Source organism: Neolamprologus multifasciatus, chromosome 16 (genome assembly GCF_963576455.1).
Source record: "Neolamprologus multifasciatus chromosome 16, fNeoMul1.2, whole genome shotgun sequence".
NCBI classification, from domain to species: Eukaryota; Metazoa; Chordata; class Actinopteri; order Cichliformes; family Cichlidae; genus Neolamprologus; species Neolamprologus multifasciatus.
Genome location: NC_140454.1, coordinates 20,668,827 through 20,685,142, shown reverse-complemented (window position 1 = coordinate 20,685,142; position 16,316 = coordinate 20,668,827). Strand labels below are relative to the sequence as shown.

The 16,316-nt window shown below is 41.8% G+C and overlaps 1 protein-coding gene across 10 annotated transcripts in view; it reads left to right on the top strand.

Annotated features, from left to right (window-relative positions):
* The window catches only part of LOC146500762 (plakophilin-4-like), a 91,512-nt gene extending 76,013 nt beyond the window's left edge, over positions 1 to 15,499 (top strand). For all 10 annotated transcript variants that reach the window (XM_085136294.1, XM_085136291.1, XM_085136293.1 and 7 more), the window contains 11 exons: positions 5,679 to 5,862; positions 6,472 to 6,589; positions 7,587 to 7,778; positions 7,924 to 8,097; positions 8,292 to 8,442; positions 9,841 to 10,033; positions 10,489 to 10,573; positions 10,967 to 11,084; positions 11,196 to 11,336; positions 12,119 to 12,183; positions 14,416 to 15,499. In XM_085136294.1, the coding sequence (XP_084992420.1) occupies positions 5,679 to 5,862; positions 6,472 to 6,589; positions 7,587 to 7,778; positions 7,924 to 8,097; positions 8,292 to 8,442; positions 9,841 to 10,033; positions 10,489 to 10,573; positions 10,967 to 11,084; positions 11,196 to 11,336; positions 12,119 to 12,183; positions 14,416 to 14,655 (1,661 nt within the window). In that variant the 3' untranslated portion in view covers positions 14,656 to 15,499. The remainder of the gene's footprint in view (positions 1 to 5,678; positions 5,863 to 6,471; positions 6,590 to 7,586; positions 7,779 to 7,923; positions 8,098 to 8,291; positions 8,443 to 9,840; positions 10,034 to 10,488; positions 10,574 to 10,966; positions 11,085 to 11,195; positions 11,337 to 12,118; positions 12,184 to 14,415) is intronic.
* Positions 15,500 to 16,316: the final 817 nt, after the last annotated feature.

Below are 16,316 nucleotides of genomic sequence, written 5' to 3'. Positions count from 1 at the left end.
CTCGCAGGCTAACTGATTCACTGACAAGTCATTTCCGCACTGGTATTATCCAGCATCAGACACAGCAACTTTGCAGAATTTGATAAATGACTTGCTGGGCATTACAGGAGAGATCATTACAGTACAGTTACAGTGGGGCTGTAACTTATGAATCCTGACATGGTCTCTGAATGTAGCTCAAGGTTGTTTAGTGCTGCGTATCATGGTTAACTGTGGATTACTGCGCTTAAAGATGCTTTGAATAAGCTATTAAGCAGACGGCTTACCATAGTCTGTTCTGAAATTATGATTGTAGTAATAACTCAGGTGTAGAAGCTTTTTCTTAAGTTGCTGCTACTGCTGTCACTGCTGCTTATGATATATGCAGCAAAATAAAACCACATTTCTGTAGGATTCGTGCTTTTTCTTTTATTACTTAGGCTGCCGTTTTAGCTCCTTCTCTGTCAGAAAACAAGCGTTCCTGCCAGTGGGCTTGATAATCCTCTCTCTCTCTCTCCCTCTCTGCGTTGGCCTGTGTGCGACTCAGTGTGCGATTTGTGTGTTGTTTGAGGTCTGCAAATAGGGTATAAATCCGTGTTGTTTAGGATCAGGGTGGAGCACTACAAAAATAAGCAAGCCAAGACATTTGGCTCCCAGGTGGCAGAGTCAGCTGTTTGTGCTGGACTCCAAACCCCGGTCTAACATGCGCTCAGGTTACAATCCAGCAGTCCCCCGAGGGTGAACAATACGAGCCTGAATATGAACCCTTTTGTATTGTCTGCGAGAAGATAATCTTCAGCTTCCTTTTCTAGTAGAGCGTTTGTTGACTCTGCTTAAAAAGGAGAAAATAATCATTCTCACATTGGAATCTACAGTCTCTAAATTGTCTTTCTTCACACTTGCATTTCAGATGATGCGCAGGCATTTCCAAATCGTCTCCTTTAGTGCGATCTCTGTTTAGGTTCTTTTCCTTTCCTTTCTTCCACAGAAAGCCTGATGTGTGTAATTGGTAGTGCAGACCCTAGGAACAAGAGTAATTTGAAAAGGTCAGCAGGGTTGCATCACCCTGGTTAATGGTGTGTTCCATTTGAAGTCTGAATATTCAATTGGAACAAGTCAAACTTCCAACTCAGAAAGTCTGAGAAGCCCCATCAATTCTGATTTAACAATCCAAGATGGCAACAGTGCAGGTAATCTTCAGTAAAATTGTAAAACTTCTGAAAAAACAATCTGAAATACTACTATTGTGTATTTGTGACTCACTAAATGAGCCATACGCAAATGTGCTGCAGCTGTGTGTTTTTTAAGTGCAAAAAACCCAACCACTGTGCTGTGTTGCTAGTAATGCACGAATGGCTCCACCTTGCTGAGGAGCAAAACAAATGCTGTTTTTCCTCAGCGTCACTCCCAGCTCCAACATTCGACTTCAGAGTGAAATGGAAAGCGGCACAATTATAGCTGATGAGAAACGCCCACATAAAGAGCTTTCAGGTGGATGACAAAGACAGCCCACACCATAGCTTAAAGTGGAGAAGACAGACATTATTCACTCACCCACAGCTCCTTATGAGGCAGCTTTTGTGGGATATTTAGAATTTGAATTAGAACACCTTCTTTAGTGTTGTTGCCAGTGGAGTTCAAAAAGCCGACCAGTTGTCCGATTATTTGAGCTTCTATTGTCATCTGTGCTTCATTAGAGCTAGCTATAATAACAGGCCACCCTTGCTTCAGGTCATGGGTCATGCTGGGGGAGACTCACAACATGATCTCATCCGTTTACCTGCCTCCTCTTCCAACAGCTGTTGTGGTTATTGCTCTGTTCTTAATCACTTCTTCAGATCCAAAGGACAAACACACTGTTCTGTTATTAGCACCAGTAGATGAAACACCTGAAACTGGCATTCATGCACATACACACAGTCGTGCATCATGACTCCAGTGGACTTTACATTAACTTGCATTCACTTTTACTGACTTTCTTTAACCTTAAACAATATCTGCTACTAAGCATAACCTGAATCTAAACTTACTCTAATCTTAAAAACATGTCACTGTGTTGAAATGTAATGATTTATTGTATAAGGACTTCTTCCCCAAAAGGAATAAACGTCCCCATTACATGACAGATTTAGGCCCCTAAAACATGAGTAATACCTGGACAACAAATACACACACACACACACACACACACACACACACACACACACACACACACACACACACACACGCTCTGTTATTGCCCTGTTCTGACGTTTTATCTTGGTTTTACTTCTAAAACTTTGCTCCACACTGATTGCAATCACCATGCCAAACACTGTTTTTGCATATTCTGGACTATGAAATATTAAATGACTGTTTAAACAAGAGCTTTTTTTTATTTCAAAAATAAATGTTTGGAAAAGATTACCTACTTCTAATGTACATACAGAGAAGCTGAATGGCATTAACCCACAAAGCTAGTTTTAGTTGCCAAGTCTTGGTGTGATTTGCTATGTTTGTGTTCTTGGAGAACAAAGAATGAGAAGATTAGTAACCTTTTACGATAAAGGTAATTTCATCTAAAAATATATCCATGACTTTCACTGCGTGCGGGGCGCAAAAATGAAAAATGCTCACTAACCTCAAAAGTACAAGCCGAGCTGACTCTGAGATTTAGTCGATGCAGCAGTAGAGATCAGACAGTACTGAAGCTTTTTTTTTTTAACTCCAAAAATTAAAAGGTTAATAAACTGAGACGTTTTTGTTGTTTTTTTCGATGATCAGCAGCTTTATACTAACTGAACTGAAAGACGACCCAGTTATTGCTTCGCCAGGCAAAGTCGATGACGTGTCGACCTGTAGTTGAAGACACAGAAATGGTCTCCGGGGAGAAGTGACACATTTGGGCAATCAATCAAGATCACTTTCATTCCGCCTGTCGAAAGTGTTTAGCCTCACTTGGAGTGAAAAATGAGTGATTAATGAAAGTCAGCTTTGTTGGGCAGCTAACAAAATACACAGAAGCATTTAAATCACACCAGAGAGTTTTTGGACTGAGTCACAGACATCCTGGTGGGTATTGAAGTCATTTGAATAATTATAACGTGAGTTCAGCTGACTAAATTTTCCAAAGTCGTCATCCACACATATTTAGCAAATGCAGCATGACATAGGCTTGCAGGACTGCATTATGACAGAATGTAATCAAGTGCATTGGATTAAGTACTGATAAAATGTCAGAAAGCTCTTTAATTTCCAAGATCACTGCTTGTAATATATTCAGATTTTATTTAGGAGTCTCTCTGTCTCTCTCCTTGTGTCTCGTTTAGCCTTTCAGTGTCATGTGTCCAATAAATATGACAATGCTGACTGTTGCGACACACATTCTGCAGGATACAAGGTGTCTCAACAGTCAGGATGAGTCTGTTCTTTGTGTATTTCTGTGATTAAAAAATGGCAGAACTGAAGTTGGTAAAAACACCAAATTTGCACAAGTGGGTGACTTAGATTAACTACATGTAAAATTTGGCAAGTGGCTGCTAATGAGGGGAAGTGGTGCCAGACTTTGAACTCTGCAGGCAACTGTCAGCCATATACACACAATAATCAGTGGAGTTCTGAGTCACTGTGCCAGTGCAATCCCTTGTGGCCATTTAGTTCTTTATCTGTGATCTTTAGACGTTTACTCTGTTTGTGTTAAAAACCCAGAATGCGTTACAGCTGAGCTACTTCAGGGCAAAAGATATGTCCATTTAACTTCCTTAGCTGTTCTAACCACCTTCAGATTATTTATTTATTATTTTGGGGGTTTTTTCTCCATGCGTCTCCCTGTGTCCTCCTGTGCTCTCACAATTCACAACAATGTTTACCTTGGGTCAGCGTTTCAAAGGCAGGCCAAGGCACTGGAGAACAAGCCACTGAGTAGGGAACAAGGTTCACGTCGGTGCCTACAAGCATACATCTGTTCCGTCTGACTGTCAGGTGTAACTTATGGGTATTGCTGCTGGTGTTGCACCACTGACAGGGTTGTCAGTCACACCTCAGTGAATTCTCCTGTTGATTTCTCCCGACATGCTGCCTCCACAGGATCAGTCCAAAATCCAGCTGAGAACATTCTTCCTACAAATTGACATTCAGTGGCTGTTTAGGAACTTGCCAGAGGCAGAAAGAGTGAATTGTGGAGTCAGAAGAAGAAGCAGGGAGGTTGGTCAGTGGACATGAGTGTCTTATCACTGCATTATTGGTCCTATTACAAGGCAGTCTGTGCATGTCCCGTGAGAAAGGCAAACACAGAACTGAATGTGCTGGTGGAAGGAGCAAAGGTCAGTTAGTGCAGAATTAAACTGAGTCCCACTGAGTCAAGTTGAGCAGAGTCTACTAGTCTACCTGACACAAAGCTTTTGGCATGCACAAAATGACTCTTACACACACACACACACACACACACTGCTGCCAGGCTCCAGTAAGAAGCACGTGCTGCATGTTAACTTTATAAGTTGCGTATCAGATGATTTTCAGTGCTGCCCTGTTATTTTAGCATAATAAAAGGAAAGTAATGAAAGTTCACTAAAGGACTTTAATGGGTTTGAAAGCACTTTGATTTAGTGTTAATAAGGATAATGGTAAGAGAAATTGTTGATTAAATGACTGGCAGTGGCAGAGACCTTGCCGTCTTGGCAGGCATATATCTGTCTGTAAAGCTTCTTGCCAGCAGTCTGCCTCAATCGGGCTCTTGGGCCATATTACAGAGTATTATCGTCTCCATTGCTTCAATCAGAGCAGGACGGAGAGGCAGCTTACTGAAAGAAGATAAACAGTGAGGTTGAGAGAAAAGTAGCCAGGAAGACCTGTCATTATTTGTTTTACTTCTCCCAGTAGTGTGTCCATGTATATTACGGAGTTCCATGTAATAGCTTCATTGGTCTGTTGATCATGTGATGTGTTCTGAATGCACAGACTGAGGTGAGCAAGTGGTAGAGCAACAACAGCAAATGGATTCATTAACATGAAGCATTAAGCACTCACACGTGACCCACTAACACACATGCACACTGTACATGCGTCTTGACGCGTTGTTTTGGCTGCATTGTTGAACATTACACATGTATTCAGCCCTGAGTGTTTACTGTAGAATTCAGCTTGTGTAACATTTGTCTCCTGCAGGGCTACCAATGCCCTACAGCAGTCAGGCTGTGTCTTAGTATAAGCCTAGCAGCAAGAGTCACCTAATTAGAAGAACATGTTACATGCTGACTAATCCATGACAGATGCAGCATCAAAAGCTGCCACGACTGTGCATGATTATCAGTGGTTACCAAAAGTATATTTGAATTGAGTGAAATGATGGCATAATTTCTTCTCCATTATTTATATTTCAATTGAAATGACTGAGCTGGTGCCATATGGATCCCCACCCCATCCTTCTTACTATATTTTTCATTTCAAGGAAATAATCTTTGCCGCAAGGATAGTCTGCAGAGATTAAAGTTGACTTGAATATCTGATGCCTTGATGTTCGAGCTGTGGTATAGTCATATCTTTACTCAGGTTCTCGGTTTGCATGTTGTCGGACACGTCCACACACACTGAACTAAAAGCCAAAGTTGGTCCCCCCTCCCCTTCTAGGTTAACCTAAGTGCACATGACAGCTCAGCTGACTTGACAGAAGGTTTGCACGCCTGCTTCTCAATGCTTGTGTTTGCGTGTGGCTATGTCCTCAGGGGTGCTGTGGAACCTGTCGTCGTGTGACGCCGTCAAGATGACAATCATCCGGGACGCCTTAACAACTCTGACTAACACTGTGATCATCCCTCACTCTGGATGGAGCAGCTCCACCTTCGATGACGAGCACAAGCTGAAGTTTCACTCCTCTCTGGTGCTGAGGAACACCACAGGCTGCCTGAGGTAAACCACCTGATGATCACACTTGGCACTAGCTCCCCACTGTGGACATCTGATGCTATTGCATGTAATGACTGATGAGCTCATAGCGTGCTTTTGAAGAAAATATGTTAATAAAGTGACCCGCCTCAAATCTAAAAATAAAAAATTTGTAGATATGCTCGTGAATCAATTTTTATTTAGCGAACATTATCAGGATGATGTGCATTTTTTCATGAATCTGGGTTTAATACGATTTAGTGAAATGGGTACACTTTTCTGTCTTGTTGTCGTTTTAAAGCCGTCACCATTTCTTTGAATATCACAGTCAAAACTATTGGAAAACTCACAACCTCTCTCCTGGGGCTTCTTCCTTTGAGAACAGTGCAGTGTGTAGAGCACAGCTTCTAATTGGTGCCAGCTAGTTGAGGTGATTGTTTGTGTAACACTGCATGGCTGGTGTATGGGAATTGCAAAGCCCACATTACACATTAGAGTGGGGGACACACACACATGTGCACAGCTGTCATTTTGTGTGTTTGCACATGCTCATCTGTTTGTTGAGCAAAGCCCCAAATCAAATGTCGTGTGTGTGTGTGTGTGTGTGTGCGCGTGTGCGTGTGCGTTTCAAAGGAACCTGAGTTCAGCTGGTGAGGAGGCCAGGAAACAGATGCGCACTTGTGAGGGCTTGATTGACTCACTGCTCTATGTCATCAAAGCCTGCGTAAACACCTCTGACTTCGACAGCAAGGTACGCACAAAGACACCCATCCACTGATGCGCGCACGCACACACACACACACACACACACACACACACACACACACACACACACACACATTTAGCCAAGAGGGGGAACATGCTGCCACATGATAGGGAGGAATCCTACTCATCCTGATTGAATCATTTGTTTCCTTGTGCCTAAATGACCCTCAGCTGCCAGAAGCAACTGTTTCATGTGCTTTGTCATCCAAAGCACAACTCATATTTTCGCATTCTGATTGGCCGGGCTGCAACAGTGGTTGCTCATATTACTAATGGCCATAGTTAGAACCACATAAGCTTAGGCTTCAGAATGCTTTAAATGTTCTGTTTCACACTCTTTTTCAAGTCTTGGATCTCTTTGATGTCATAAAGAGCAGATGTACTTAATGGGAGACACAGCCCTGGCTGTCTGAGGGAAAGACGGTCAGAGAAAAGTTGGCTATAAGCAAGGGAGGCATAAAAGCAAGAGGAGGCAGAATGACTTGTTTCAGACAGAGGTGGCCCAGTATAGATGAATAAGGGTTATGCTGAGAGTTCAAGAATTAAAGATATAGAGCTGGAATGGCCATTATACATCCTTAACCTTTTTTATACAACTGGGTATTGCAAAAGCTCATTCATCTGTGAATTGTAAAGCCATAAAAAGTCAAGTGGACCATGTCTAATGTAAAGTTCACGACTCTGGGAACTCGACCCTTAACCGTGTCAATCATTCATGCTCATTGTCATTCTGTAAGGCAAACCCATTACAAAACTCAAACAGCATGAAAATAAATTTGTGTGCTCTGGTTGATGAATTTTGTCTGCTTTGAGTTCCAAATCTAATTGATATCATTGTATTACTGCGAATAGAAGGTGCATGTCCCACACACTGGCTGCAGATACTGTAGGATGCTGCACAGAGTTGTAGCCTTTGTAATGGTGATTAAAAGAGCCTCTACTATAACTACCTGTTCCACTGCCTTTGTTCTTGTACCTGCCAGATTGTGGAGAATTGTATTTGCACTCTAAGGAACCTGTCATATCGTCTGGAGCTGGAGATGACAGCACCCAGACTGATAGAGGGGCAGGAAGTGGATGGCTTACTGGCCAGAGAATCTCCCAGTAAAGAGGTGGATTCCAGCTGCTGGGGCAGAAAGAAAAAGAAGAAGAAAAACAGCCTTCAGGAAGACACAGTGAGTGTGGGACTGTATCTTTAAAATAGCAAAATATTTCTATTACCATGTATGGTATACTGGAAAATGAGTGAAGACCACACAGAAAAGTTGCAATAAAGTCATTATATACCACAGCCTGACAAACACTTATATTCTGATTCAGTGGGACGGTGTGGGGCCCATCCCTGGCTTCTCCAAGTCTCCCAAGGGTGCAGAAATGCTTTGGCATCCTTCGGTGGTTAAGCCTTACTTGACTCTGTTGGCTGAGAGTTCCAATCCTGCAACTCTGGAGGGAGCCGCCGGGTCTCTTCAGAACCTGTCAGCTGGCAACTGGAAGGTAAAGTACCTGTATTCACTTTATATACACTCACTGATCACTTAACTTAACAGCTCAGCACGTCTGGATCGATCAAAGCTGACACCAGTTTTATTCTGGAACTCACACATGCTAAAACACACATCTTAAAACCAGACATTTTCCTGAGTAGGGCGTGGACCTTTCTCAAGTTTCACTGCTTTCTGTGTGCACAGTTTGCAGCATACATCCGTGCAGCAGTGCGAAAGGAGAAAGGACTGCCCATCCTGGTGGAGCTGCTTCGGATGGATAACGACAGGGTGGTGTGTTCAGTTGCCACTGCACTGAGAAACATGGCACTGGATGTCAGGAACAAGGAGCTCATAGGTCAGGAGTCACACTGTCACACATTTTACACTATACACCAGCGGTCCCCAACCTTTTTTGTGCCACGGACCCGTTTATGCCCGACAATATTTTCATAGACCGGCCTTTAAGGTGTTGCGGATAAATACAACAAAATAAAACTAGTACCGGTACCAAAAAAAGAAAATTTATTCATAACACACGTGAAAAGACCAAGGAAAACCGAGTAAACGATAAAAACAATAACAAAATAACGCTGAAAACCGATAAAAACCCTGAAAACTATACATTTTACACCTGAGCCTCAACTCTCGCGGCCCAGTACCAAACAACTCACGGACCGGTACCAGTTCGAGGCCCGGGGGTTGGGGACCGCTGCTATACACCATAATGACTCTGTCTGGATGAATAATATTAAACACAAATATAAAGCCGCCTTATTGTTTTTCCTATCGGATTCAGCATATTTAACAGTCCAGCCTCTGCTCATGTTGTACCAATTAGGCAGAGGCTATGTTGTTAAAGCACTTAGCTTGGATACATGCCCTTACTCAGAATAAAACACCCACCTAAAGTGTGGATGTTACAAGCACATTATTTTCTGTTATTTAAGGAGGTACATAGAAATTATATAGATGATCTTTAGGAAATTAGCTGAATATAGTGACTCTACACAACACTACTTATTAATATTTTAAACATTTTCCATCTAAGCTGGCTCTGTGATTTATACAGTGTGCAAACCAACAAATTGTTTAACAAATTGTTAAACAGTGGGGGGGGGGGGGGGTTGTTAGTTCAGTTTGTTTTTTTTTAATTAATGGCAACTACAGAACAAGGGCCTTTTGTGACAATTTTAACTATTGGTTATTATTTTTTTAATCTCCCTCTAGCCTTTTGTTTTTCATGAAACATTCTCATTTAATGGAAAAAAACAAGCTTTTATGTGCGCTCTGTGGAATTAATGAGGAGTTACAGTTCCAACAAAGCTGGGGTGATGCCTGTAGCAGGAAGGGTGGGGGTTGGTTCTGATTTAAGGTGCCTTCAGTTTTGTGGTTGTGAGTTTATGCTGCAGGGTTTTTTTTCTTTTCTTTTGGTTTTCTTACCACCAGGCTGCTGCTGCTTTACAGTAGGATGCACACACGCCATTGTCCTTGCGTTGATGCAATGTCATTTAGGATAACTTTCTACAACACTGCAGGCTAAGCAAAATGAATATCAGCCCGATTATAGAAGCTCCACAGTGTAGTTTAGGTCACAGTGGAAGACCTTTACATTATGTAACATGGAGGGGGGGAAAATGTATGAGTGGTACTCCCCTCCCTTCTCCGTGCATAAGCATCTGCCTACAAACATGCTGTACAGTAAGTGTGTCACAGTGTATTTCCTGCACGTCTCACCTCCCCTCCTCGCTCTTAGGGAAGTACGCGATGAGGGACCTGGTCAACCGTCTCCCTGGGGGGAACACCACCCTGCTGTCGGACGAGACCGTGGCAGCCATCTGTTGCACCCTGCACGAGGTCACCAGCAAAAACATGGAGAATGCAAAGGCTCTCGCTGACACGGGCGGCATCGAGAAGCTGGTCAACATAACCAAGGGCAGAGGAGACAGGTGCGCTACAGAAGCTCGTATTTGTCTGAGAGTTGTTGTTTTTTTCTCAGTGTACACACTGATACACACCCGACTGTAACTTGTGCACACGGTGAAAAAACCCCACCAGAGTCGTGGATGGGGATAAAAGGCTGTTTTGGGCACTGACCAGCTGGAGTTTTATACAAACACACACACACCTAAGTAACACTTTGATGCTTGGAGAAGGAGAAGTTTTAGCCACAGGGAAGGTGGCATTGTATGCATTGAGGTTTTATGTCCCTGTGGAATGATGGCACAGCAGCTATTTCTAGCCTGCTATATATTCAGTAATGTTCCAGGGTAAAACACACTCAGGACAAACTCTTTCCTCAAACATCATGTCCTGTAATATTTACAGTGTGTTTTTAAAGTAAGGCTAAAGGCATTCAGGAATACCCTAAAATACCCATTTGGGCTTTTGACTGTTTCTCCAGGTACTCTATGAAGGTGGTTAAAGCAGCTGCTCAGGTGCTGAACACACTGTGGCAGTACAGAGATCTACGTGCCATCTATAAAAAGGTAATGACATTGAGTTTGGTCCTTTCTGGTGTCCGGTTTAATGTCTGTGAAAAATACACGGCATATCAAAAAGAATTATCTGATTTTAAAGTGTTTTAATTCTGAAGCCGTTCACTGGTCATGACTGAAACATGTACAGGTAGAAAGAAGAGAGGGATCTGTGGCTTTCACATGGTTGCTGACAGGTAGTGTAGCAATAGTCTGACATGCTTGCAAAAGTATGGGATGAGTTTGAGTATCGTATGTGCTTTAAAAAATATCTATCCTTTTGAAATCAGATAGTTCTTTTTGACACATCATGTATATAGTTTTTATGTGTAGTAACAGAGTCTTTTGACATCCAGCAAATTTATCCAGAGGACCAATGTTTTCCTCTCCCCACTACACTAACAGGATGGATGGAATCAAAACCATTTCCTCACACCAGTGTCCACACTTGAGCGAGACAGGTTCAAGTCCCAGCCCACCCTCCCCACCAGCAACGTTCAGATGTCTCCAGTCAACCACCCTGGTACATTTAGTTCACTCTATTCCATGCCCAGTCGAAATAGACACTGTCTGTGAGACCGGAAAACCTCTGGAATTTAATGTTACGAAACGTGTTTTCTTTTTTTCCTTGCAGCTGCCAGCGCCACGTCGTCTCCTGCACTGCTGGGCATCAGAGAGCATAGAGACACCATCAGAGATTATCAGAGAGCACAGTCAACTATGCAATTTTCTAATTACCAAGGAGACAACAGTATTCATAAAAAACAGTATACAGGTACACACCTGAAAGCCACTCGGGGTTACGCTCCTTAAAAATTAAATTTGGCTCACACTCACCATCTGCACCAGACTGCATGCTGTTACACACTTGCTGCTATTCGGGGCATTATCTGTTTTATCCTTCGTAACGCTCCAAGCAGATTCTGTGGCTAGTCTCCTCTCCTTGCCAAGACGGTCCTCTCTTATCATTTCCACCAAGCCCTGCCAGCCCCATCACAGTCAGTTGAATTCCGACCACTTCGGGGCTGTTTTTGTGCTGCAGTTGGTCTGCACAGCACTAAAGTGGACCAACCAGCCAGGAGTGGACACTCCACAATGGTGCCATTGTTAGCATCACCAGGTCACAGCTTGCAGACAGGGCCAGTGAGTGGGTACCCAGACATACTACAGTCAGACAAGAGCTCTCACCAGCCTACTCTGGTTGCTGAGAACAGGGTGTAGGCCAGAGTAAACAAAATGAGCCTGCAGCCTCAAAAATTCATCTATTACATAGGGAAGTGGAAATTGAGTTTCTGGATTCCACCCGTTGGATAAAGTGCCAGTGGAAATACCCATCCCATGGGCTGTATAAACAACAGAACAGCAGTGGCCAAGTCTATTATTTGGTGTTATTTCTCTCCAGCGTAGCGCGCCACTTCTTGATCCTCTACTATCAAAATACAGACATTTGCCCTTCAGAGATGTGCTGACTTTTTTCACTGATATGAAGTGTGTTGGCATCAAGTTCCACTAATCCATCTAAGGCAACACTCACTTTATTTATTTTTTTCTTTCCAGGGTCTGGAAAGCCGTCTCCGTATTACTACTCATCACCCACAACAGAGGAGCCCCGAAGAACACAGGTGAATGCAGTAATTCTGCACAAATGTCTGGTTACACTCCACAACCTCCCCTTCTCATATTGTCTTGTATGCCTGCTCTGATGTGGCTGTACAGAGGTAGAGGTTGTTTTGCTGTGTATATGCAGAGATTGTTTATTTCTCTGTTTGCCTGTTAGCTTTGTTTATTTGTGCAGACTATTTCTACTGTTATTTTTGTAGTATTTGGGGTTTTTTTCAGTGTGATAGAGTAGTTTACAGTATATAATATTGCAATGTACGCAACAAATGATTAATTAATCAAACTAAAATATAAAAAAATATGATACTAGCCTTAATAGTGTTTGGTGATATAAGCTGGCACAAGGCACATGTCTGAGATCCCTCCGCTGCACTGGATAAGCACGACCAACCCTTCTAACCCGCTTGACTAATACAAAGAGACTGACACGTATTCCACCCCGGATGAATGACAATGCTGCGAATGACCCAGCACATCAGCTATTGTTTGAGTGAGATTGAATGTGACTGCTGGGATTGGGATGGTCTGGGTATGTCTCAGGCACTTGTCTCTGTTGGACACATCCATGTGTGCCCGTTCAGATAACAGGCACGGAAAGGAGGAGGCAGGAGGGAGGAGATGCTGCACAAAGACAGAGTTCTCTTATGTCCTTCATTGCTTCACATTTCTGGCTAAAGACGGTCATTATTCATTTCAGACATTTATAAATCCCATCCATTTTGTTGGATTTCTAACATTTACCTTGAAGCTGTTTTTGTTGCATTAGTGGCCAGAGACGTGCAGGCGAGAAGATAATTGATTAGCCTATTGTCTGAAAAATCTCCAGCCACACTAACGAGTGTTTGTCCTGAATCTGCTGAGATGTTTGTTTATGCCGTTTCATTTTGTTACCACCATACAGAAGATTGATTTGAGATATTTTTTGTGTTTTGACAGGATGAACAAGCGTTATGTACTTAAAAGCATAGTTAACTTTTTTTTATATATATATATCTTATTTTCTCTCTTGCTGAGGCTTCTAGAAGGAAGTCTGCCCCTGAGCTGTTGTTTTGACAGTCACTGTCCGCTTGATTAGGTGCACCTGTACAACTCTTGTTAACACAAACGGCTAATCAGCCAATCACATGGCAACAATTCAGTGCATTTAGGCTTGTGGGCTTGTAGGTGAGGTCAAGATGAATCCGAATGGAGAAGGAAGGCGACACAGCTAAGAACAGGAAACAGAGGCTGTAATTTGCACACGCTCACAAAAATTGGACAGCTGCTGGGGGTGTAATGGTGTTGGGGCATATTTTCTTTGTACCCTTTAGATCCCTCAGTACCAAAGGTCAGTGAGTGTATAAACAAATGGGGAGAGAGCCTTTACTTTATTTTCAACACTCAAATATACATATACATATTTTTTTGCCTCAAATAGAAGTGAAAAATCTTTAACAACATAGTTTACATAGACATTACAGTAAGTCAAGGAAAAGGATAAGTACACGTACCTACATATGTCTTGCGCTGACATTGTTGCGATCCTCTACTGAGAACATGAATCAGTGTAACACCAGTTTGCAGTTTTGTCTCTGGGCAGCATCTTCTGAGCCACTGTGCTCAACGTTTTGTTTAAATTGTCAGTTTACTCTTTAAAGCTGAGAAGCTAATGTTTAGAGGTGCTTGTAGGTGGATTTCTAATCATCTAGGTGGAGATTTGCAATTAAGATTTTCCCAAAATGTTACCGTGTAGTGTGGTTATATTTATAGTGAGGTGTGTTCCTGAAAGTATAAGCAGCAGTACAATATGAAGATAAATACAGTTTGTTTACTTAAATTAAGCTACACGAGCACTATCATTAAAACTTATAATGACATCTGAATAATACTTTGAAATAAGTGCTGCACGGCCAAGGCTGCAAACATCAGTGAAAACTGCCTAATTAAGTAAAGGTTAAAGGATTTTTGAAAACTTGTGGCGCAGAGAAATGACCTCCTGTAAATGTTGCATGTGAAATGATTGGACATTTTAATAATAATTATGCATTACATTTCACAAAGCGTTGGGATGTAATTGGCTAAAGTGGAGCTAATTTAATTTACTTTGCTGTCCCCATTCCCCTGCCAGCATGTAAAGGCTAAATTTGCTACCTTTATTTTCTTTTGAGTTTAAGTTTGAATCTTTAACGTAATGACTGTTGTAAAACTCAAGTTTTCAGACCTGACTCTTGATACTTGCCTCTCGTTCCTTGCAGCCTCTGTATTATTCAGATGAGCCGAGCAGGAGAAACTACGATACATACAGAATGTACCTGCAGCACCCACACGGCTACGACGACTCGTATTTGGAGGAGGTCATCACTTACCCTCCCACCTTCAGCTCCCAGCCTCATGGACTGAAATCCACCTGTAACTACGTGGACTATTACGCTACCACACGGACGCCTTCGTTCAGGGCAGAGCAGTACCCCGGCTCTCCAGACTCCTGGGTATAGGTCTGGAGGTGCTACCGTTTCACCATCACTTCGGTTTGTAACTGGGGTGCGTCTTCACCCTGCAGCAGAGGCGATGAACATACAGGAAATGACAAACTTTTTTTTTTTCATGAACTTGGCTTCATACATGTTTGTTTTGTGGATGTGTGTGTATGGAGGAGAGTTCAACTGAGTGATAACAGATGGAAAGATGGGATGTGAGCCAAAGAAGGAAATCAAGGAATGTCTTTTTTTTTTTCTAATTATTTTTTATTTAGATGAGAAAGATGGAATCATGCTGTGAGTCTGTTGAGAGCAGATATTGGGACACTACAGTGAGGAGACATGCGTCCTACTCTGTCTAGATGTTAGGTTAATTTTTCTTTTTGAAACTCTTAGCTGTGATAGCATGGTGAAAGGTGTGAGTCATGTAAACGAAGGTCCGCGGTAAGAGTCGAGACTGGAGGAATATGTATGTGCCGAAGCCAAAATGGATCATGAACTCATATCTGTTTAAAAAATAAATTAAAAAAAATATAAAATAAAAAAATAATCAAATGAAAAATAGTTAACTAATGATGTTAGCTTGTACAGAGGGATCAAATTATATCTGTACTTAATGTTGAAACTGTGTAATGCCATGGAGTCTTGTACATTTTTCGTTTTATTGTAAATACAGAAAAAAAAACATGTTACCTGGTTTACACTCAACAGCACTGGTTGGAAAAAAACAAAAAAACAAAAAGAAACTTGTGCCATGTTAGGTCTCTAAAGATATATAAATATACAAAGAAATATGTGGACAAAGATGGCATCATAACACAACAACGACAACGTAATAAAAGGTCAAGTTTTGTTTTTTAAACTGTGTGTGAGAGTTTCTTTGCATCTCCAGTTTACTGACATTTTGTCCACGTGTGCAAAGAGAGTGAATGAAAAGATCAAACCTTTCTGCTCTGGTTGTAATATCCTCTATCCTGCCTGGGAAGCATATTTTATGTATTTACACAGACATGAGTAGTGAGCCTTAAACCACCTGTGTTTTATAAAAGCCGTGTGGCACCCTGGAGCACAGCAACCAACGCTGATCGGTAGCGGACTCTGTACTTACACCTCGACTGACAAACCGTGCTCTTGGGACGGAGAAAAAAAACCTTGTTTTAAAATGTTTTTCAAATATCAATGCTGAATACGAGCGACGTGTGGTGCAAATGTATTTAAGATGAAAGATTCCAGGACGATTTTCTGTCACGCTACAAACTCTGCAAAATGGTGACAAGGGTCAGGGATGATTTGTGACAGAAGGATAGCAGCAGTTATTCACTGTGTCAGGAAATTAAAATGTACTACTGTGGGCCATGTATCAATGTAAAATATAAGTAAAAGCAATATTAGAGACATGTACTCCTTCCCATCCAATATACATACACTATTTTTTTTTTTTTAAATGGATTGGGATAAACTAATTGTCTCTTGTTAACTTGATGTAAATAATATTTTCCAAGGCACCGAGCCTCAATATGAGATCAGCAAAAATTGTTTTTGAACTGTGACTCAATAATAGGTCAATAATGATTAAAAAAATATGGAGCTGGAATACTGACAGGGTTCAATTTCCTGTGGATCGGGGCCAGTACTACTTAAAAGATGAAATATAGTTGCTCTTTAGGCCTAAAATGATT